This window comes from Rana temporaria, chromosome 1 (assembly GCF_905171775.1).
Source record: "Rana temporaria chromosome 1, aRanTem1.1, whole genome shotgun sequence".
Classification (NCBI taxonomy): Eukaryota; Metazoa; Chordata; class Amphibia; order Anura; family Ranidae; genus Rana; species Rana temporaria.
Window position 1 is genome coordinate 124551552 of NC_053489.1, and position 25553 is coordinate 124577104.

At 41.6% G+C, this 25553-nt stretch overlaps 1 protein-coding gene across 6 annotated transcripts in view; it reads right to left on the reverse strand.

Moving 5' to 3' along the window:
• The window catches only part of TTC37 (tetratricopeptide repeat domain 37), a 215156-nt gene that overhangs the window by 65299 nt on the left and 124304 nt on the right, over positions 1–25553 (reverse strand). For 4 of the 6 annotated variants that reach the window (XM_040342341.1, XM_040342325.1, XM_040342317.1 and 1 more), the window contains 4 exons: positions 23523–23651; positions 20939–21069; positions 14885–15043; positions 617–769 (listed from right to left, as the gene is read on the reverse strand). In XM_040342341.1, the coding sequence (XP_040198275.1) occupies positions 617–769; positions 14885–15043; positions 20939–21069; positions 23523–23651 (572 nt within the window). The remainder of the gene's footprint in view (positions 1–616; positions 770–14884; positions 15044–20938; positions 21070–23522; positions 23652–25553) is intronic. The other 2 variants (XM_040342350.1, XM_040342332.1) reach the window with 1 other exon arrangement.

Here is a 25553-nt window from a genome sequence, read left to right on the forward strand (position 1 = left end):
TAAATACCACCAGTCTTTTTGTACCTCCACACCTAGGACATAAAATGATGTGAAAAAGCAACTCAACCTAAATAAAGGGAGATCTCTCAATTAATATCCCATCAACTAAAAACATGAATCCATGCTAGAGGAAGTGTTCTTTGTTTCAGGCACAATACACAGATGTAGGTTGTGGTTTAATCTGGTAAAAACAGTAACTGCTTTTAGCAGGATTCAAAGAAAGATTTTTCCACTCCTGTATACTGCACTGTACTGATCTGCACAAAGACATTCCATTTAGTAAAGATCATACATGGCCTTTTTTTTATTGCCTTTCACTAACAAAGGATCACTGCTCAACCAGCCGATATTGGTTCCATGGGTAGCCTGTCAGCATCACCCAGCCGTTTGGCACTTGGTTGATTTTTCAATTATCATACAAGGATAATTATTCAAACACTGAAACTTAGTTTTACCTAGGTAGGGCCAAGTGCCGATTTAGTATTAAAAATTATATTTCTCATACAAAATAGAAATCAAAAGAACTGAGAATTTAGGAAATACTGCAAAGGCCTCATCATGAAAAACAGAACAGAAAGCAATGCTGGAAAGAGGAAAACTGATGCCCGACACATACCATACAAACTCTCAGTGCGAGAAGTGCTAATCGCAGAAGACTTGAGAGCTTCCCACTGAAGTTCTTTTGCTGTGATGTCAACTGAAGACTCCTCCTGTAGCACATCTCAGCATCCATCGGCATTCCCTGAGACTGGTACATGTCAGCCAGCCACTGAAACAAGAGCAAGGCACATTATCACTTCAGAAATGTTCAGTGCTAAAAAGATAAAGAATGCCCACATACCGCTAAGCTCCTTACAGCCAACTACTAAACAGTCGAAAATAAAAACTGCACTTTTTTTTTTTTAATAGTATGCCACTTTTATTTGTCATTGGAGATATTATTGTACAACCATACATGCTAAATGTTCTAATAATAAAAGTGGTATAGGGATTTTATGAGGTGTGCAATGTCAAACAGTGGGCTTTTTTTTTCTTTTTAAGTTGTACTTTAATTACAACTACATATGAAAAAGAATTGCATGTAAAAAATAAATCACACACACACAATATATATTATATATACACACATAAATATATTAGGGCTGTTACTGATTAAAATTTTCGCATTCGATTTTTTTTTAATCCAATAATCGACTAATTTCGATTAATTATAACGCACATACAGATCCAACTACTTTTAGCTGATCTCCTTGCATTGCAACTCTGCATTAGTCAGTGGTATACACTATATACAATCACCCGACACTAGTTAGTTGCCACAATCCATGACTTAACTTCACAGTTCACACAAATACGTTTTAAATTCAAACTGTAGCACTGACGCAAGTCTTTTTCTTATTAAACTTTAAGAAAAACATAGAAAGTTAGTTTCACTTGAACTATAAGGCTTCATTTCCATGGACGCTTTTACAGCCACTTTTTTTAGCCTTTTTTACAGCTTAAAAACGGCTGTCCATGTTTTTTTTGAGCGTTTAACGTCTGGCGTTTTTACAGCTCTAAGGCTGGAGCTTCAGAACGCACTGGTCCTGGTTTTTTTTTGCAGCTTAAAAACGGCTCAGCGATCTACAGCTCAAAAACGTCATGGTGGGCATGAGGCCATAGACTAACACGGAGAGACGTTTTTAAGCTGCAAAAAACGCTCAGAAAAGTGGCTGTAAAAACGTGGAAATTAAGCCTAAAACGTATCTAGTATATTGACTGTCAGTCACTTTATAGTAGGCAAGTAGGCATCACTTTAGCCAGTCACGCAGACAAACCAGAGTGTTTACATTTTCTGGAAGCAGACATGATCGCATTTTTTTGACAATATACCCTGAAGAACTGAACAGCCGATACACAAAGAATTGTCTGCACAAAACTGATTAGGACAGGAAAACGATGGTTATTTTTGCCCCCTTCCCCTGATAGAGCCTGATGCATCCTCCTGCTCCACAGATGCAAAGGTACCTCAATCCAATGGGTGCAGTTTGCTCGCATCCAGCAGGGTAAGTCTCACTGTCGAGGTGACGTCAAGAATTTTGATCGATCAAAAAAATTAAAGATTAATCGAGGAATTAATCTTTAATTTCCCCAGCCCTAAAATATATATTATATACACACACAGTAGTGCTCATGAGTTTGCACACCCTGGCAGAATTTATGATTTATTGGCCATTCTTCAGAGAACATGAATGATAACACAAAAACTTTTCTATTCACTCATGGTTAGTGTTTGGCTAAAGCCCTTTATTATTAATCAATTGTGTTTACGCTTTTTAAATCATAATCACAGTAGAAACTACCCAAATGACTCTGATCAAAAGTTTACTAACCCCAGTTCTAAATACCGTGTATTGCCCCCTTTAACATCAATGACAGCTTGAAGACTTTTGTGGTATTTGTGGATGAGGCTCCATCTTCTCAGATGGAAAAGCTGCCCATTCCTCTTGGCAAAAAGCCTCCAGTTCCTGTAAATTCTTGGGCCGCCTTGCATGAACTCCACGTATGAGATCTCCCCAGAGTTTCTCAATAATATTGAGATGGCCATTCCACAGCCTTCACTTTATTCTGCTGTAGCCAATGACAGGTCGACTTGGCCTTGTGTTTTGGATCATTGTCATATTGCAATATCCAAGTACGTCCCATGTGCAGCTTCCTAGCTGATGAATGCAAATGTTCCTCCAGTATTTTTTGATAACATACTGCATTCATCTTGCCATCAATTTTGACCAAATTTCCCCAAAACATCAGTGATCCACCTCCGTGTTTCACAGTAGGAATGGTGTACCTTTCATCCTAGGCCTTGTTGACTCCTCTCCAAATGTAGCATTTATTGTTGTGGCTAAAAAAAAATGTTGGTCTCATCACTCCAAAAGACTTTGTGCCACAAGTTTGAGGCTTGTTTGGCGTATTGTAAGTGGGATACTTTGTGGCATTTGCATAGTAATGGTTTTCTTCTGGCAACTTGACCATGCAGCCCATCTTTCTTTAACCACTTGAATACCGGCCGCATGTAAAATGACGGCTTCACAGTGGCTCTAGAAACTCAACAGGACGTCAATTGACATCCTGGATTCCTCCGGCCACTGGGGGGCGCGCGAGCGCGCCGGCGCGCGCCCGACGCGTCCCCGAGATGCCGATGCGCGTGCCTGGCGGTCGCGATGTCTGCCAGGCACCCACGATCAGCAGTGACAGAGCAGGGACGTGGAGCACTGTGTGTAAACACAGAGCTCCACGTCCTGTCAGGGGACAGAGGAGACCGATCTGTGTCTCTTGTACATAGGGACACAGATCGGTCACCTCCCCCAGTCACCCCCCTTCCCCTACAGTTAGAACACACCTAGGCTACACATTTAACCCCTTCCTCACCCCCTAGTGTTAACCCCTTCAATGCCAGTCACATTTATACAGTAATTAGTGCATATTAATAGCACTGATCGCAGTATAAATGTGAATGGCGCCAAAAATGTGTCAAAAGTGTCCGCCATAACGTCGCAGTCCCAATAAAAAAAAAAATCGCAGATCGCCGCCATTTCTAGTAAAAAAAATAAAAATAAAAATAATAATAATAATAATTCTGTCCCATATTTTGTAAGCGCTTATTGCAATTTTTTTTTTTTTTACCAAAAATATGTAGAAGAATACGTATCGACCTAAACTGAGAAAAAAAATGTTGGAAAAAAAAAATTGGGCTATTTATTATAGCAACAAGTAAAAAATATTGATTTTTTTTCAAAATTGTTGCTTTTTTTGTTTTATAGCGCAAAAAAAAAAAAAAAAAAACGCAGAGGTGATCAAATACTACCAAAAGAAAGCTCTATATGTGGGGAAAAAAAGACGCCAATTTTGTTTGGGAGCCACGTCGCACGACCGCGCAATTGTCAGTTAAAGCGACGCAGTGCCGGAAGCTGAAATTTCACCTGGTCAGGAGGGGGGTATATGTGCCCGGTATGGAAGTGGTTAAGTGCCTCCTTATTGTACATTTGAAACAGCCACACCACATGTTTTGAGAGAGTCCTGTATTTCACCTGAAGTTATTTGGGGGGTTTTCTTTGCATCCCAAACTATTTTCCTGGCTATAATTTTAGTTGGTCTACCTGAGCATGGTTTGGTTTTAACAGAATCTCTAATTTTCCAATTCTCAATTAGAGTTTGAACACTGCTGATTGCCATTTTTATTTTTAATTACTTGGATATCTTTTTATATCCCTTTCCTGTTTTATATAGTTGAACTACCTTCCCGCAGATCCTTTAATTCTTTTGCTTTCCCCATGACTCAGAATACAGAAACGTCAGTGCAGCACTGGATAAAAGATGCAAGGGTATGTCAGGAGTCCAGAAACTCATTGACCTTTTCTACACACACACACACACACTAATTACAAGCAAACAGATCCCAGGTGAAGATGGTTACCTTTAATAGCCATTCAAACCCCTTTGTGTCAACTTGTGTGCATGTTATCAGGCCAAAATCACCAGGGTATGTAAACTTTTGATCAGGGTCATTTGGGTAGTTTCTGTTGCCATTATGATTTTAACCTCTTGACCACTGGGCACTTAAACCCCCTTCCTAACCAGATAAATTTTCAGCTTTTGGTGCTCTCACAATTTGAATGACAATTACTCAGTCATACAACACTGTACCCATATGAAATTTTTGTCCTTTTTTTCCCACACAAATAGAGCTTTCTTTTGGTGGTATTTAATCACTGTTGGGTTTTTTATTTGTTGCGCTATAAAAAGGAAAAAATACTGAAAATTCTGTAAAAAAATATATATATATTTTTTCCCGTTTGTTATAAAATTTAGAAAATTAGTAATTTTTCTTCATAAATTTTGGCCAAAATGTATACTGCTATATATATTTGGTAAAAAAAAGTACAAATCGGTGTATATCATTTGGTCTTTGTGAAAGTTATAGAGTCCACAAGCTATGGTGCCAATATCTGAAAAATTAATCACACCTGAAGTACTGACGGCCCATCCCATTTCTTGAGACCCTAACATGCCAGAAAAGTATAAATACCCCCCCAAATGACCCCTTTTTGGAAAGAAGACATTCCAAGGTATTTAGAAAGAGGCATGGTGAGTTTTTTGAAGTTGTCATTTTTTTCCCACAATTCTTTGCAAAATCAAGATTCTTTTTTCTTTTTTTTCACAACATTTTCATATTAGCAGGTTATTTCTCACACACAGAATATGCATACCACAAATTACACCCCAAAACACATCCTGCTATTACTTTAGAGTATGGCGATACCACGTGTGTGAGACTTTTACACAGCGTGGCCACATACAGAGGCCCAACATGCAGGGAGCACCTTCAGGCGTTCTGGAGCACCCAGGCCAATTCTGACATTTCTCTCCTACATGTAAAAATCATTTATTTGCTAGAAAATTACATAGAACCCCAAAACATTATATATGCTTTTTAGCAAAGACCCTAGAAAATACAATGGCGGTCATTACAACTTTTTATCTTGCGTGGTATTTGCGCAGCAATTTTTCGAACGCGTTTAAAAAAAAAAAAAGTTGTGCTTAAAAAAAACAGTAAAGTTCGCCCAATTTTTTTGCATAATGTGAAAGATGAAGTTACGCCGAGTAAATAGATACCCAACAGGTCACCCTTCAAAATTGCACACGCTCGTGGAATGGCACCAAACTTCGCTACTTAAAAATCCCCATAGGCGACGCTTTAAATATTTTTACTGGTTACATCTTTTTAGTTAGAGAAGGTCTAGGGCCAAAATGATTGCTCTCGCGCTAACGTTCGCAGCGATACCTCACATGTGTGGTTTGAACACCGTTTTCATATGTGGGCGGGAATTACGTATGCGTTCGCTTCTGCATGCAAGCTACAGGGGACAGGGGCGCTTTAAAAAAATAAATAAAAAAAATTATTGTTAATTTTACTTTATTTTAGTTTGACACTTTTTTTTCCCCAAAATAATTTTTTTGATCACTTTTATTCCTATTATAAGGAATGTAAACATCCCTTGTAATAGGAATATAGCATGACAGGTCCTCTTTACAGTGAGATACGGGGTCAATAAGACCCCACATCTAACCTCTAGGCTGGGAAGCCTGAAAAGTAGAAGCACCGGAGGGTGGCGGGAGGGGGGGGGGACATATACCAGAGTATTGCACAGGGGGTATATTGCAGAGTATTGCACAGGGGGTATTGCAGAGTATTGCACAGGGGGTATTGCAGAGTATTGCACAGGGGGTATTGCAGAGTATTGCACAGGGGGTATAGCAGAGTATAGCACAGGGGGTATAGCAGAGTATTGCACAGGGGGTATTGTGTATTGCAGAGTATTGCACAGAGATGGCTGAGCATGGTGGGATGGATGGATGGCTGGATCGGTGACTGCAATTGTCACAGATTCAGCCCACAGCACTGCTGCTGCCATCCGATCCCTCCCCTCTCACACTATACCGATCGGTACAGAGAGGGGAGGGAGGAACCGGCGTCATCACATGATGCCGGTTTGTTTACCACGATCCGTGATGCGCCGGGTCTTCTAGACCCGGCGGTCACAGTTGATTCTAGGGGGCGCGTGGGAGCAAGATTCTGGGAGGACGTCCAAAGACGTCCTCCCAGAATAACTCGACCGCGCTGTAGACGGATTTTGTCTATAGCGCAGTCGTCAAGTGGTTAAAAGAGTAAACAGTTGATTGATAAAAGGCTTCAGCCAAACACTAACCATGAGTGAAAAAACTGACTTTGTGTTATCATTCATATTCTCTGAAAAATTACCAAGAAATCTAATTCTGCCAGGGTATGTAAACCTATGAGCATACCTGAAATATATTACACATATACACACAGACATGCGCAAGATTTCAGTACAATCTCTAAGTACATGAGTCACAATCTTTCACTGCGTATATAACTATAATACTATTGATTCATGAAGTCAGTACAAACTCTAAATAAGGATGTAAAGTTTGCTTTGTATAACAGCTGTGCAATACCTACGTGGGCTGGAGAATGAGTCACTAAGAGCAAACCTTTTTCAGATGCCTAAATTGTATAATTTCTTTGTACTACCAAGGCCACTTTCTGTGGGGGTTGACTGTGAGCGTCATAATAGTGCAAAGTCACAGAAATAATTCTTGAAGTGAATCTCTGGTCAGGCTATGGACATTCATCCTCAAAGATCACAGCAGTGTAGACCTTCAAGTCCTTCTCAACAGCCCTGCACAGCTGTGATCTATCCTTAGAGAGGGTTCACACTGGGGCGACTCGTCAGGCGACTCAGCCACCTGACAAGTGACGTCCCATTCTATTCAATAGAACCGTTCTAATAGGAGCGACGCAAGTCCCCCCGACTTAGAAAAAGGTTCTTGTACGACTTTGGGGGCGACTTGCATTGACTTCTATACAGAAGTCATTTTGCACGTCGCCTTGAGGAAGCCTTGCCGAGTCGCCACCGAAGTCGCCGCCCCAGTGTGAACCGGCTCTTAGTCATCTAATTCTAATCTATAAACACAGAGCAAGTGCTCCTCAGCAAATCTTGAGGATGAATTGCTCCACACTGAAAGTGATCCTGTCAAAACATCAAATGCTTTAAACCTTGGAATGAAATTCAGCAGCGTGAGCAGCAGGAGAGGCAAATATTCATTCACTTTTTCATAGAATTGGGCTTGTTTGGGAGTATTTGATTATCTGACAGCATTCCATTAAAGGGTCACTAAAGGAAAAACATTTTTTTGATGAAATGACTGTTTACAGGGTATAGAGACATAAAAGTTAACTGATTCCTTTTAAAAATGATTAAAAATAGATACAATTCAATCATATAATGTGCCTCTAGTTTTACTTTCACTTTTAAACTGGTTTCATGTTCCTGTGAACTAGAGAGACACACAGAACAAAAACAAACAAATCCAGGGCAGTGTTTTGTTTTTAAAATGAATCTGATTGGTTCTGGGAAGTTTTAGACACACAGTAATCACAGCTTAGACCACCGTGAGAAAGCTCCCAGCACTGTGGTTATAAGGAGCCAGACAAGCAGGAAGTGTGGAGATCACAGCAGAATTACAGCAACTTCAAAGCAAAAACGAACAATGAGGACATGAAACCAGGACTGCAGTAAGGTAAAGGAAACTATTTAGATAAAAAAATGTTTTCCTTTAGTGACCCTTTAAGGATTAAGCCCTGCTGTGATGATTGGAAGTGGCGCCCACCAGGAGCCTCACTGTCAAAACTGCAATGTACACAGAAAAAGGAACATATATTACACCACTGTGACATTGCATACTGCCCACTAGAGCTGCACGATTCTGGGAAAAATGAGAATCGCAATTCTTTTGTATAGAATGAAGATCACTATTCTCTCGCGATTCTCAAAATGTTATTTATTTAAAGTTATTTTCAACATAAAACGGAGCTCATGTGGTTAAATACAGTATGTAAATCTGACGGACTGTTTACATGTTACATTTTAAAAGCAGCAGCAAACCTTACATGCTTGCTAATGTGAAAGAACAGCTCTAATTTTCACATTTAACTAAATGTGAAAATCAGAGGTGTTCTGTCACATTAGCAAGCATGTAAGGTTTGCTGCTGCTTTTAAAATTTAACAATTTAACATGTAAACAGTCTGTCAGATTTACATACTGTATTTAACCACATAAGCTCCATTTTGTGTTGAAAATAACTGTTGGGTGCAACAAGATGTCCGATTGCCCCCTTCTCACTATCATTACTGTGCAGGAGTGTGGGGTGGAGCAAGATGGCGGTGCCGAAACGTCACTTCCTACGAGACAGCCGCCGCCGGGTGTAGCAAGATGGCCGCCGCTCCGGAGCTAGGCCGAAGATGGGGACTTTCCTATGGCAGCACCCGAAAATCGCGGGTCATCTGTCCTGGAGATCGCGGGGGGGGGGGGGGGGGAATCGAGATCACAATTTTCATACGATTAATCGTCCAACTCTACTGCCCACTATGGAAAGTACACTGCACATCACTGAGGTTCTATAACTCTGCTTTTTCCTTCAACTGCAAGGCAATGCAAGGAAGTGTAGTCCTTACAGCTCAGCACACTAAGGCTCCATTCCCACTTGTACGACTCCAAAGTCGCATGACTTTGGAGTGCAGCTCTTCTTCAACTTTGGATTGGTGCGAATAGGAAGTGACTTGTTGTCCCTCTGCAAAGTCGAACCCAATGTTGCATGTAAAAAAGTATGACTTTCATTCAATCTTTGAGGATAAGTCTGTGGCAATCAAGTTGCATGAAAGTCGGACCAAAGTAGCGTATGAACTCCTTTGAAGTCAGAGCAACTTTTAAGTCGCACATATATGAATGGTTATCATTGGAAAACATGGGGTACAACTTGTCATGTGACAATAGGGACACAGCAATAAAAATCTGACTAAGGCTCGAATCCCAGACTTTAATCATGTTGCAAAATAAAACGTTCCCTTTTAAAGGGCCAGTACATAAACCGTTTTTAACAATCTATAGGCCAATATGTAAACGTTTTAGATCTCTACTGTTGAGGGGTACAATATATACCAGCACATGACTGGCTTCATGTCTAGTTATTCTGTCTTCTTGTTTTCATAGAACAGGCTTTGAAAAAGTTAAGTTAATATGAAATCTCAATGTAAAGCAGAACTTTTGTGACAATCTAAAGTATATGCAAATCAGATCATTTTCTATTGAATACAGTATAAAGAATTTACTTTTTTTTTAAGGCTTAGTTACTATTTTATAAACTTAAATGATTGAAATGAAAGTCACTTATTTTTATTAAACCCGATAGCAAAAAAATATACTGCAACTTACCAATTCTTAGATGTGGTGGCTACATTCATTTTCCTTTTTAGGCTTTTTGGCTTTGTCCAGACAAATTAGCAGTTAGAAGGTTCTGAGACAAGCCATTTACCACTGACAGAGGTGCTTACAATCGTCAGCTTTTATTCATCTATGGAAATTCTATATCCGAATAGGAAAAAATGCAGTTGCTGCAACTGCTAAAAAAGTCTTGGCAGGCCATTCATTATGCAATTTTCCTTTCTTCAACTACAGGTCAAAGGAAAGAAAATGGCTTGATTCTTCTATCAACACAGTCAGTGTTGATGGAGAATCCCTCTTGCTGCGCTATTAAATTCCGACAGCGGGAGGTTTACTTTTGGTCAGAATACAGAATATAGCCAGTGGCAGTGCGCTATATTATATATCTATATCTATATCTATATCTATATATCTATCTACACACACACACACACACACACACACACACACACACATATACATACACACACATATACATACACACACACACACATGGCACACACGACAGGCTGCCTGCCCATAGCTGTATTAAGGTTTGCCCAGTTCCTGCTAAACCGGCCAGTTTGTTAATCCAGTTTATCTAAATCTGAAAGTTTAGCTAGAGGTAGCCATTTACTAGACAATCAGATTGTATAGTCTCTATACAAGCTTCTTTAGATTTACAAAGACAAATTAAATAAAACGACAAACCCAAACAATCCAATCAACCTGTATCCAATCAGTGAGACTCCTACACTCAGGGCTGGACCGGCCTACCAGGATAGGAGGAAATTTCACAGTAGGCCACCTGCCCTGGGGCGACTTTGAGCTGTGGCCTCAGCGGCACCCAGGGCCGATCCAGGGCGGGTGCACGTCACACACAGCAGGTATCTCCTGTTGTGTCATGGAGCTTGGATCTGAAATGGTTGGTGGCTGCTATAGACCGGCTCCTGTGATAGACGGAAAACTGATTCAATGCCGGGAAATTGAATCAGTGTGATGTGTATCATAGCAGTCGGTGGCACTTTGTTACAGTGGCCGCCCGGGCAATTCAAATCAAAGCTTCATGACACATCGGGAGATCGCCGCTTTGTGTGATCCAGGCACTGGTAGGCTGAATTTGATGGGCACTGGATGAGGTTGAATTTATATTGTGTACCATGTCCGCAGCCTCTGAAGTCTCCTGGTACCAAGTCCGCAGCCTCCGACGCCTCCTGGTGCCATGTCCGCAGCCTCCGACGCCTCCTGGTGCCATGTCCGCAGCCTCGACGCCTCCTGGTGCCATGTCCGCAGCCTCGACGCCTCCTGGTGCCATGTCCGCAGCCTCGACGCCTCCTGGTGCAATGTCCGCAGCCTCGACGCCTCCTGGTGCCATGTCCGCAGCCTCCGACGCCTCCTGGTGCCATGTCCGCAGCCTCCGACGCCTCCTGGTGCCATGTCCGCAGCCTCCGACGCCTCCTGGTGCCATGTCCGCAGCCTCCGACGCCTCCTGGTGCCATGTCCGCAGCCTCCGACGCCTCCTGGTGCCATGTCCGCAGCCTCCGACGCCTCCTGGTGCCATGTCCGCAGCCTCCGACGCCTCCTGGTGCCATGTCCGCAGCCTCCGACGCCTCCTGGTGCCATGTCCGCAGCCTCCGACGCCTCCTGGTGCCATGTCCGCAGCCTCCGACGCCTCCTGGTGCCATGTATGCAGCCTCCGACGCCTCCTGGTGCCATGTCCGCAGCCTCCGACGCCTCCTGGTGCCATGTCCGCAGCCTCCGACGCCTCCTGGTACCATGTCCGCAGCCTCCGACGCCTCGTGGTACCATGTCAGCAGCCTCCGACGCCTCGTGGTACCATGTCCGCAGCCTCCGACGCCTCGTGGTACCATGTCCGCAGCCTCCGACGCCTCGTGGTACCATGTCCGCAGCCTCCGATGCCTCGTGGTACCATGTCCGCAGCCTCCGACGCCTCGTGGTACCATGTCCGCAGCCTCCGACGCCTCGTGGTACCATGTCCGCAGCCTCCGACGCCTCGTGGTACCATGTCCGCAGCCTCCGACGCCTCGTGGTACCATGTCCGCAGCCTCCGACGTCTCGTGGTACCATGTCCGCAGCCTCCGACGTCTCGTGGTACCATGTCCGCAGCCTCCGACGTCTCGTGGTACCATGTCCGTAGCCTCCGACGTCTCGTGGTACCATGTCCGCAGCCTCCGACGTCTCGTGGTACCATGTGCGCAGCCTCCGACGTCTCGTGGTACCATGTCCGCAGCCTCCGACGTCTCGTGGTACCATGTCCGCAGCCTCCGACGTCTCGTGGTACCATGTCCGCAGCCTCCAAAGTCTCCTGTACCATGTCCGCAGCCTCTGACATCATCTGTACCATGTCCGCAGCCTCCGACATCTTCTGTACTATGTTCGCAGCCTCCGACATTTCTCGTACAATGTTGCAAGCCTCCAACATCTCCTGTACCATGTCCGCAGCCTCCGAAATCTCCTGTACCATGTCCGCAGCCTCCGAAATCTCCTGTACCATGCCCGCAGCCTCTAACCATCTCTTATCATGTCTGCAGTCTCTGAGAGAGAGACTGGAGAAGAGTCAAGAATGGGAGTGCCCCAGGATGGGGGTTATGGGAGAGTCATCAAGCTGGAGCCGACTGAGCCCTGCACAGTGCACCCGAGGGGAGGTCAGTGACAGCGCTGCCAGGCCAGTCTGAGGGGGGAGTAGAATATACAAATCAGACTGTATCGTGCATGGCTAGCTTAACTCTACTCTCTCCCCATATTGACAATGCTACTATTCTAAGACGCCCCAGCTGCTACTTCATAGAGTACAGCCACCCTAAAGCAGAGTATACACTTTAATTTTAATTTTGTTTCCAACCAATGGGTTGAACTAAAGAAAAAAAACAAAAAGGCAGATGCCCACATCAACAGAAGCAATGTGAATGCAGGGAACTCTCCCGCTGTTCTGTATCAGAATGCACAGATTTGAAAGAAGGAGATGCCCCAAGAGATAGTGTGGGCAGGGAACCAAAACAGGATAGGAAATAGATAGTACAAAGATTATGTATAAAAGTATACATTTTATTAATACAAAATTATATAAATTGTTTAAAAGTTGTGGAAACACAGCATTATAATACAATTGCTTACTGCTGCACTACAAAATGCGACAATGGCCAAAAATGCATGCACATGATGGTAAGAACAACAGTCCTACATGTTTCGGAGAGCATAAGGGGTTTGATTTCTACTTACGATATATATTTCCTTCTTCATGGTAGGGAAAAGGGTAAGCATATGTGTTTCTAGTAAAGAGAAAATTGCATTGTGTAAATAGACAAAAGAGTACTTCAACAATAAAATAATGCACAGATTTTTTGACACATTGGTGGTGTCAGAGTGTGTGTTGGTCCAGTATAAAACCCAACACCTAATTGGAAACAGGTGGTGTGGAGACAAAGACTTTCTCAGCTGGTGAAATATCACTGCACTTAGTAGTGAGGATAACTCCAAGCATTTGGATCTGGGTCAGACAGCCGGCAATGGATATAAGCCTCCAGAGAGAAGGGCGGCAGGTCAGGGCTCACAGGAGCCGCAAGAAAGGGGCATGGATTTATCGGGCAGAAAAAAAATGTATGTATAATACTGTGAAATATAACACAAGAATTTTTTTTTTCTGCCCGACAGATCCATGCCCCTTTCTTGTGGCTCCCGTGAGCCCTGGCCTGCCACCCTGCTGTCTGGAATGCATTATTCCATTGTTGAAAACATGATTTGTGAGTATTTACATCTATAGTTACATGCATATCTGCCAGTTCTTTGCAAATTTATGGTTACATGTTATATTATTCATTTTTGTACTCTTTTGTCTATTTACACATTGCAATTTTCTCTTTACTAGAAACACATATGCTTACCATTTTCCAATCCCTGAAGAAGGAAATATATATTATAAGGAGGAATCAAACCCCTTATGCTCTCCGAAACATGTAGGATTGTTGTTGTCACCATCATGTGCAGCCATTTTTGGCCATCGTCACACTTTGTAGTGCAGCAGTAAGCAATCGTATTATCATGCTGAGTTTCCACAACTTTTAATCAGTTTATATAATTGTGTATTAATAAAATGTATACTTTTATACATAATCTTTGTACTATTTCCTACCCTGCTTTGGTTCCCTGCCCACACTATCCCTTGGGGCATCTCCTTTTCAAATATGTATTTGGGATGTGGCAGGGACCACCAGGACCAGCCATCAACTAGTTTCTGTTAAATATAATTTTTCAGAATGCACAGATTGGTGTTGTAGCTATTGGCTGCTGGCGGTGATCAAACGTTGGTTTACCAGCATGACTGTTTAACAAAAGTCAGTCATTAGACTGGCTTCTGCTGAACCTATAGCAGTACACAGAGACAGAAATTTGCATCCTACTGAACCGGCAAGTTTCGGTCTGTGTATACTGGCTGGATCTCCACAATGCCACCACCACATCTAAGAATTGGTAAGCTGGTAATACGTTTTAGTTTTTGGGTTATTACCACTTTACATTTTGGGATGAGTGGGGAAGTGTTAAAACCCCTGTCAGCTTTTGTTATCTTTATCCCCACTTGGAGAATCATTTGACTAACCCCTTACTAATTCCTCTTTTTTTGTTATATTTCTGTGAGAGGTCGTGAAGGGAAATATCCCTACGAGACACAGACAGGCCAGCTTTCCTTAGTGTCTACCCTCTTCTAACCAGGACATGAACAGACATTATGCTGTCCGTAAATGATCCGATAATGACACTGCTAAAAAGAACAATGTCATTATTTGATTATCAGTTCCTGACAAAGCCTGGCTGCAAATTTTGCTCAGCCACTGACTATGGCCAGATGTGCAATTCTCAATACATATTTTGTCTTGCTACTGTAAGGAGATCCTTGCACATATAAAGGAAGTAGATTACTGGAAAAGTGAGTAGACATAAAACATATACAATTTTACAATTTATGCCACACTATAGAAGTGGTTGTTTCCAGAACAAAAAGCAGCACACAACACTGCAGCCACCTGCTGGACACAAACAGACTTACATGCCATGAAGACTGGGAATTGGCATTGAATTTTAACGTTTTCTTTAGTTCTTCCAGAACAGATTCGGAGGAGGGTGCATGGGATTGAATGAGCTGCTTGTACCGAACTTGTCTTAAAAGCAAAAAAAATGGTGGCTCCTCCGGATAGCTTTTTATTCCCTGTAAGAAAACAACATTAGTCAAACAAAGTCTACTGGTATTCTGACAATATTCTCATGATTAGAATTATTCAGTAATAAAATTGTAATCTTACTTTAAAGAAGACACAAAGAAATCTAGATATTAAAAGCCCTAGTCGGCATAGGGCGCATGCGAATGTAGGCATTCAGGTGTACACCGCAAGAGCTCATTGTATTTCCATGCCTGGGAGTCACAGGTGTTGGGGTACATCCACTGCCAGCAGCCTGCTCAAGTCAGCGACAGGCTGTCAGATGCAGCAGCTTTACACCAGCTGCGGCTGTACGTCAATGTCAATGACCACTGGGTGCACTACATGCCCAAGTGCTTCCAAGTACACAAGCTCCTAAGCATGATCAGTAAATAAATGTACAGCTGTGCTCATAAGTTTATACACCCTGGCAGAATTTATGATTTTTTGGCCATTTTTCATAGAATATGAATAACACAAAAACCTTTCTTTCTTTCACTCATGGTTAGTGTTTGGCTGAAGCCATGTATTATCAGTCAACTGTGTTTACTCTTTTTAAATCATAATCACAGCAGAAACTACCCAAATGACCCTGATCAAAAGTTTACATATCCCAGTTCTTAATACCGTGTATTGCCCCCTTTAACATCTTGAAGTCTTTTGTGGTATTTGTGGATGAGGCTCTTTATCTTCTCAGATGGTAAAGCTGCCCATTCCTCTTGGCAAAAAGCTTCCAGTTCCTGTAAGTTTGAGATCTCCTCAGAGTGGCTCAGTGATATTGAGGTCAGGAGACCGAGATGGTCACTCCAAAACCTTCACTTTACTCTGCTGTAGCCAATGACAGGTCGACTTGGCCTTGTGTTTTGGATCATTGTCATGTTGGCATGTCCAAGTAAGTCCCATGCGCAGCTTCCTGGCTTATGAATGCAAATGTTCCTCCAGTATTTTTTGATAACATACTGCATTCACCTTGCCATCAATTTTGACCAAATTTCCTGTGCCTTTGTAGCTCATACATCCCTAAAACATCAGCTATCCACCTCCGTGTTTCACAGTAGGAATGGTGTACCTTTCATCATAAGCCTTGTTGACTCCTCTCCAAATGCAGCATTTATGGTTGGAGCCAAAAAGCAAACTTTTGGTCTCATCACTCCAAATGACTTTGTGCCAGAATGTTTGAGGTTTGTCTCTGTGCTGTTTGGCGTATTGTAAGCAGGATACTTTCTGGCATTTGCGTAGTAATAAAAAAAGCATGGCCAATCTCTTTATGGCCAAGTGTGAGGAGGATGCCGTCTATCAGGAATCCAGGTCTGAACTGGTATTCTGGAAAAGATATATAAACATCCTCCTCCTTTGGGAAGGAGATCTTGAATCCCTCAATAATTTCATTATTGGTTTGAACATTAATGATATAGGCATCGTCATTACCCATGAAGCCAGTAGTTCAGACATTCATTTCCTTGACCTTAGAATCAGAGTGATTAATGGCCAAATTACTACATCTACGTATTTCAAGGAAACCGATCATAACGATTGTATTGATACTAAGAGTTGCCATCATAAGGCCTGGCTGAAATCGATCCCTAGAAGTCAGTTTCTGAGGTTAAGGAGGAATTGCACTAATCAGGATGATTTTGTAAGAGGGGTCAATCCTCAGAGGACGATCCCTTCAAAAGGTTATAGTGCAATCGATCTTGATGGAGCATTTAGACTGGCAGAAGAAAGGAATAGAGAAGACCTATTGGTTGTCAAACCAGGGAAACAGGATGATTATTTCAATTTTTCTTTTATTACTAGCTATTCCAACCCAGCAGTTCGATATCAAAAGATCATGAAAAACATTGGAAGGTCCTAAAAGGCGACTGGGTTTCCCGGTCCGATTTTACCTAAAATGCCTCGTGTTGTCTATAGAGTAGTCCCACCATTGAAACTACAGGTTGCTCCTGATTTGGTTGCTCCACCTAAGCAGCTTTCCTTCTTTCAGAATATGGGGGGTTTCTTCCCCTGCAGGAAATGTCCTGTTTGTAAATTGAATGCAAATAGGAGCAGGACAGATTCCTCCCAGTCAACTTCAACTCATGAAATACTCCAGATCAAACCTTTTATTACGTGTTCCACAAAAAATGTGGTCTACGTGATAAAATGCACATGTGGTTTGCAATACATAGGACGAACTATATGTACACTACATGTAAGGCTCAATGAGCATGTGGCTAACATTAGACGTGGCTTTCCAAAACATAGCCTCTCAAAACATTACGCCTTAAACACGATCGCAACCCAGAGGGCACTTTCTTCCTGGTCATTGGAGGGGGGGGGGGGGGAGTAATATATCGATAGAGGTCTCCCGTTTAGAAACAAGGTCGATCTGTCAAGCCCAGACTTGCACCCCATTCGGTATGAATATCGAATGGGATGTTAATGCATTTATTAATAACGGATAGAGTGTCTTGATTTATTCCATCTAGGGTTTGATGTACCAATTAATATCCATTCTATGATAATATTATAATGTCACCATATGGATTCTTTGATTGAATCCATTCTCTTATCCTTTATTACTGGGTTTGAGTGCTATGAGGTTCTTATTTTATTTATTTTTCAGCAGTTTACGTTTTTTACTATATTTATTGAATTAGGTGTGAGTAACGTGGTTGTTTGTAATTTTTTATGTCCTTTATGTATTTTTATGTTCTATGTATTTATTGCCTTACTACCACAAGAGTTTGCTCGCTGCTTTGTAGGTCCGCTTTTTTACACAAATAATTTTTTATTTGTGTTGTCCGTACATACACACAATTCCTCCTCCCTTATATTTAGTATTAGTCCTTAAATTAAAATGCATCTATTATTGATGTTATTTTATATTTAAGTGTTGCCTCTTTGCCTGTAGAAGGCAAGAGGGTAACACTGTGTAGGACCAGCTGCGTCAGCTCTTCGCATTGGATGTTCTTTTGGGCCATGGAGGTGTTTACTTCCGGCCTGTGGAGCGCATTGTGTGCTCATATATGCTGGCCTCTATTGGTGGTTACATTCCGGTGTCTGGGAGGGGACAACTTCCGGTATTTGGAGCATACCCTAGTTTTTTAGTTTTTACTAATTTATGCTAGCCTCTCCTATTAAGTGTGCTCCTGGACCTTGGACATTGGTACTTTCGGCCTATAGAGCACATCGTAGGTTTTTAGGTTGTTTTTTTTTTCCGGTGGGTGCTGTCCTGTGGCTTGGAGGTGACGACTTCTGCCTTATGGAACGCACCCAACTTCTGGTTTTTCGTTCAGGTCTGTCCCATATAAATAGAAGCATCACACATCATGACCACACCCCTGAAGATGCAGGTGTGTGATGAAACGTTGGGTGAAGCAAGGGACGTGTGACGTATTGGTGCGGACGGAGATGTGGTCACCATATTGTTGGTAGGAATGGCTAGACACTTTCTTTTGCTTGTAATGCTTATTTATTATGCAAGTTTACTTGTTGCTTTTATCTAATAAATGTTGGTCCTTTTTGGATGTCTGCACGATGAGCATGTTCTTTTTATGTGAATATCGGGCTTCAATTTTGGAGCATACCTATAGCCAAGTTCTGCCGAGATTAAGTTTTGTGCATACCTGGTGGGTCAGTGGAAGAAGGATGTCTGTCTTCATTACTCATGTACTGGTCCGTTTTACGAATAGGAGGAACTGTGGATGCTACCATCTATTGTATATACCCCATACACTGTTGGTAAGGGTCAGTTATATTGAGTGTTCGTGACGGTCGCTCTCTCCTTATCTCATGGAATATCTTCAATAGTGCATCTTGTTTTGATCAACCTGGCATCTTCACATTATTGAACCTTCTGCATATGAACTTTTTGTTTATTATCACCACTTTATAGCGCTACACCTTTTATTTTGTATTTGCGTAGTAATGGCTTTCTTCTGGGGACTCAACCATCCAGCCCATCTTTCTTCAAGTGCCTTCTTATTGTGCATCTTGAAACGGCCACACCACATGTTTTCAGAGAGCCCTGTATTTCACCTGAAGTTATTTGTGGCTTTGCATTCCGAACAATTTTCCTGGCAGTTGTGGCCGATATTTTAGTTGGTCTACCTGACCGTGGTTTGGTTTCAACAGAAACCCTCATGTTCCACTTCTTGATTAGAGTTTGAACACTGCTGATTTGCATTCTCAATTTCTTGGATATCTTTTTATATCCCTTTCCCGTTTTATACAGTTCAACTACCTTTTCATGCAGATCATTTGACAATTCTTTTGCTTTCCCATTGACTCAGAATCCAGAAATGTCAGTGCCACACTGGATGAAAGAGTGTCCAGAAACTCCATGACCTTTTTATAAACGCATACCAATTACAAGCAAACAGATCACAGGCGAGGATGGTTACAATAGCCATGCAAACCATCTTGTGTCAACTTATGCGCATGTTATCAGGCCAAAATCACCTGGGTATGTAAACTTTTGATTGTGGTCATTTGGATAGTTTCTGTTGTGATTATGATTTAAAAAATAGTAAACACAGTTGATTGATAATAAATGGCTTCAGCCTAACCATGAGTGAAAAATGTTTTTGTGTTATCATTCATAGTCTCTGAAAAATTGCCAAGAAATCATAAATTCTGCCAGGGTATTTAAACTTATGAGCACAACTGTAATCTTGGATATGTGTAGTTGCCATTACTTTTAAGGCTTTTTTCAGACAGGTGTTGACACCTGTCTTGTGTACATGCTACGTTTGTAATTGCACCTGTAGGCTGTGTTCAGGCAGCCTATAGAGGTGGATGAGGATGATGCAGTGGCTGCATGGACACATCCACATATCAAAATGTGACATGCATACAGAAATGGGTGCACAAATCCCAACACAGACTCTGTGCGTGCACCTGCTCCTGCATGCATGTCAAATTTTGACAAGCAGCAGCTGTGGGACATCCACCTTTACATGATGTCTGTGTGCAGCCTGGGGTGGATGCAGGAACCCATCTGAATGAAACCTTATAAATGTAATCTACAGAGCCACCAGCAATAAATGTTACAAGTTCCTTTAAAGCTGGAGATCGAATTCTGCTAATCAAAAGGAAGAGGAAAGTTTTAGAATTATTTCCAGTTACTGTACACAGAAGCAGGACACTATTGTATAAATGCCTTATTTACTGTTGCAGGCATAAAACTGTACAGAAAACTATGTGCCCTGCATAAGCGGCAGCCACTGCCTGTAACTAGTAGTTTCAGAAACTGTGCTCTGCAATGGCAGCCTACATATTCCTCTCATAACAAATTACCTTACATGTGAGCAGCCCAGCAGTTCAGAAGCAACCTGTTATTTTTTTCTGGGGAAAAGGGAATAGCCGCTCCAGGTGGGAACCCAAACGAACAGGCAGGCAATGCACTTAGCAAAGCAGGAACAAAAATTGTCTCTGGAAAGCCGCACTCTGAAAAAATTGTAGCCTTTATTAAAAGAAGGACAGCACTACAAGTCACAGCAAAGTAAAATAAAACCCAACTGCTGACGCATTTCACACTGAAACTAGTGCTTAGTCATAGCTGAGTTCTATGAGTGCTATGACTAAGCACTAGTTTCAGTGTGAAACGCTACAATTTGTTCAGAGTGCGGCTGTCCAGAGACAATTTTTGTTCCTGCTTTGTTATATTTTTCTGTCGGCTTACAAAGTGGGTTCTGTAGGCACAGTCTAACTTAGAAACTAATTGGAATGCCTTCTAAACCTATCTGAAGAAAGCCAAGCAAAAACATGCATGGTCACCTATGAGCTGCATGGCTGTTTGCTGGAGTTATGAGTGAGTCCTACACCCAGCTATCAAACCAAGACATAAGTACAAGTGAAGTGGAAGACCTTCAATTCAAAATAGTCATATATAAATAAATACAAAACTTAAACATAAAATGTACCTTTACCTTAGTACACAAAGCCTCAGCCTCTGAAAGTTTATCTTGATCTTTCAATGAAGAAATGGCTTGGCACAAGGACCAGGTCTCCAAGGACTTTGCATAATTAGTTGGAAGCTGCGTCATTGCTTTGGCTTAACAATAAATAAATATATATGTTATGTGACGCATAATAATACAAGAAATCAATGAGAATAAAAAAACTTGGAAAAAAAAAACTTTCCAGAAAGAATTAGTCATCACAGGCTTTTGAATAACTGCAATTTATATCCGGCAGCCTCTATTCTAGGGATATGTAATTAGCGGACCTCCAGATGTTGCAAAACTACAAATCCCATCATGCCTCTGCCTCTGGGTGTCATGCTTGCGGCTGTCAGAGTCTTGCTATGCCTCATGGGACTTGTAGTTCTGCAACAGCTGGAGGTCCGCTAATTGAATATCCCTGCTCTATTCTATTGCACTAGGTACTCATGCATCAAATGTCTGAAGATACAGACATACAATGAATTTCAACAATCCCGGCTATTTTCTTAAAAGTGGAAGATATATGTAGAAGGTAATATATACCCATACATTAAAAACAGTTGTATAGCGTTTTTAAAGACGTTCCACGGTTTCTGCTACCAAACTTTAGCCATTTAATTATTCCACCCTTAAAGAGACGCTGTCATCACACTGTCCAATTAAATAAAAATTCTTCCCATAAGATTATATGTGTACTTTATGCTTGTTATTTATGTGTAAAAGCCTCTTTTGTGTAGACGTTCGAAAGTTCCGAGACTTTTGATGGGTAGTGCCATCCTGAATGTGATGTCAGCAGCCCCAGAAGACTCAGAGCTGCTAATGACGTGACAACCTATAGTATTTCCCTCCCTCCTCCATAGGTGGGTACATAAAAATGTTTTGAAACAAAAAAAATAAGTCTGAATAGCGAGCAGGCTCAGGTGCTCAGGTGACCCGACCGAGATCTCTCATGTACTTTTTTTTTTTACTTTATTTTATTCCAAGAATGTTTTCAGATACATTACTGAATACATAAACATTTTAAAATCTTACAAACATCCTATATTTATACGATCTGATATTTTTGCCTTTTTAGCTTATTTCAGGCCCATCCGTTTCTATCATAGCTACTGCATATTTCTCTGTTCTCTTAAACTCGCGCCATTTCTTCCAGATTAACCAATATCTTTCCTCTTTTCCCTGCTCCCTGCTGCAGAGGTACTCCGTCTCGCATGTATGATCTACTCTCTGTGTCCATTCTTTTATAGATGGTTTCTGCACCTGCAACCAATTTTTTGGGATCAGAGCTTTTGCAGCATTGAGCAGGGGAGGGAGCAAGGTTTCTTTGTATTGTTTTTCTGTTTTATTGCTCCCATGGAACAACACGTTCCAAGGGTTTTGAGGGATCCTTTCCCTGGTTATCTCCTCGATATATTCTAGCATATTATTCCAATATTCTTTTATTTTTGGGCACTTCCACCAAATGTGTATTGTTGTTCCCCTCTGTTTACACTCTCTCCAGCACTGGGGAGGACCTACTTGGCTGAAATGTATTAATTCTTTCTAGGGTCAGGTGCCATCTTACCAGACACTTATAGTTAGCTTCTATGGTAGTGATATCTGTTGCATAGTTGTAAACTGCTTTTATCATTTGTCTTTCTTCCAACTTTATTGCCAAGTCTTGTTCCCATTTCCCTATATAGGGTAGGGCCCCCCTTCCTTCTAATTATGTTAATATATCGTACATTTGAGAAATTCCATGTTTCAAAGGCGTATTGATATTGAAAAGTTTTTCAATTGGGTTTAGTGTTTTCTCTTCTCTAATTGGTTGGGGAATTTTACTTACTAAGTGCTTAAGTTGCAGGTACTCCCACTCACTCACCTGCTGCCATCCGTGCATTGTTATTAAATCCGACCTCATGTACTTCTAACGTCCTGGGACAGCAATTCCATCCAGCCTGCCAGATCTCTCTCTCTCTCTGCGGCTGCCGTCATACTTTTCCTCTGCACTCTGTGCTCCTTATAATATTGCATGTCCTCTATCCAGAACCTTAACACCTTTGAATCTTGGAAACTGGATCTTTATGGCCAGATTGAGTGGTACTATGGGGAAGCAGGGCGCTTTATGATCTCTTTGTGAAATCGCTGTGTTTGGTAAGGAGCCTACTTTACTTTTGGGTTAAGTGATCTGGTGGCACCCTTCTTTCTCATGACACAACATTGTATGTTCATTGCATCCAAGAAGCTGGCTAGGTTTTGGGACTTTTTCTTTATGAATTTGGACTATATTAAATTGATTTCACTTTTATCATGAGTAGATCTCATTCACACTGATGATCAACTGCACATTGAAGAGGAACTGCTTAACTGTGGATTCATTTATACAAGATTAATTGAATTTCAAGGGTTTGAATTGTTTATGATTTTCACTTTTATGTATTATTATTATTATAATGTATTTATAATTGTATAATTTATTTATACACACACACACACACACACACACACACACACACACACACACACACACACACACACACACAATATGTCACAGTGGGTACTATATGTCACAGTGGGTACTTACTTTTGGATTTCACAGATGCTAAAAATTTCACATTAAATTCTGGGCATTTGGCTTGTGCTTTATTGAGGCAAGAAACCGTATACTCTGCTTGACAGGCAGCCATTAATCCAGCCCAAACTGCTGGATTATCTGAAAAATAAAAATAAAAATAAAAATAAATATTATCCCAAAATGTGAACAGTCTAAATAGGAACACATTACAAAAAGATTCAATTGCACTAAAAGCATAAACCCCTTCAGAGTGTAAAAAGCAGGCCATGGTGAGCCAAGTCACATACATAACCGGATCACGACTGACTGGTTTCAAGGTTTATATATAAAAGATGATAAAATTATGCTTAAAATAGCATAGGACATAAGCTGGCAGTTCAAGACTGTGTGAGCCGTTAAAGATTTGTTGAGTTACCCCAGGCTATCTTCTGGGAGCCCACCTTACGGTTAGCTACAAATAGAAATCATAAATCTGTAGTATACACTAGAGGGCAGTAGCGCAACACATAAAAGAGAACAGAACCAATCCACAGATACCAGTTGTTTCAGCAGCAAAACTATCCCCACTAAGCATTACGCAGACACTGCTAAACCAGAACATGCATTTAAAATTTAGGATTTGTACATGTATTATGTGTATCAAAACAGCCTTGGGCAGTGACTGTTTTAGGACTACAAAACACTTCACTATTTCCCCATAACATAAGGAGAGTTTTTTTGTAGTTCACAGAGAGAACAGGGAACAATGCTAAATGAGAACAGTGAGCAGAGGCAGGGAACAAAGGACATTATCATCTCACAGGATCAATAAACTTTTTGCACTTACAGAACCAACAATGCATTTAACAGAGCAGAATGTAGCACAGGGGCTAAATTCATTGTTCGGGTTTATATACACTGTAATGACCAACATAATCCAAACTCGGCTACATTTCTATTCATTTCAGTTTATTCTTTCAGTTTCATGTACAGAGTAATTCCTACATTGTGATGTGTCTTTTGTTACAGGGTAAGACAGTATTATGCAATGAATTACACACACTCGCCCTGTGATCCTGCCAGTAATACATTTCCTGCCTAGTGACAACACTCACTTGCTGTACGGTATCTATGGAGCAGTATTGTCACCTTAGAACAGGTTGTGTTTAGGGGCTGCAGATCCCCTCTCCCCCATCACATAGGAAGTGTTTTGTAGTTCACAGAGAATGCTGGAGCAGAAGGGTACAGAGAGCACCAGACATTTGGCCCGTGTGTACTAGGCTTTACTGGAGAGTGAATTGGCATCATCACCTCTGTTCGGTGCACTGATCCCAGTTTAACCAGAAAACAATACTAAAACAGGAAGTAGAAAAAACAAACAAAAAAACAACAACACAGGACCAAAGGCGTTGGTTGGATCACTTGGGCTGGGACATGCATGTATTAAATATCCTTGAACCCACAGTACTGTGCTGCTAGCAATCCACTGGAGAGATGGACATAGTAAAAAATGCAAAGCCTCTACGGTACGCACTGGCAAACAGGGGGTGTCCAAATATATCGATATCTATATAGAGGTATAAAGATATATCAATGGTGAATGAATAAATGGTTAATAAACGGGACTAGCTTCCAAAAAGTTTAAAATAAAACATTTATTGTATAGTCATGAAGATAAAATCACAGTAGAAATCGGGTCACAACCGAACTCTGTAAGCTCAAAAGAATCGCAGCATAGATGGTAAGGATGGAAGTCAGTGAACACATACCAGCTGGGAAATCCATAGAGTTCATGCTGGGTGGCGGCTTCTGATGGTCACATGGGATGTCGGACTCCTTTCCCTTCCTATTGGTGAGAGAGCACTCCAGGGTTAACTACCCCTCTGACACAGCTGCCAAGCTTGGCAGCATAATCCCCTCCCATCCACGACATGACATCAATTCTGGGTCCTGGACATCACACAGCACGGCCATCCCTTTGGTGTCTCCCAGTTTGTAATGCAGGGAACAGAGTAAGACACCCCCGTGACCATCAGTAGCCGCCTCCCGGTGTGAACTCTG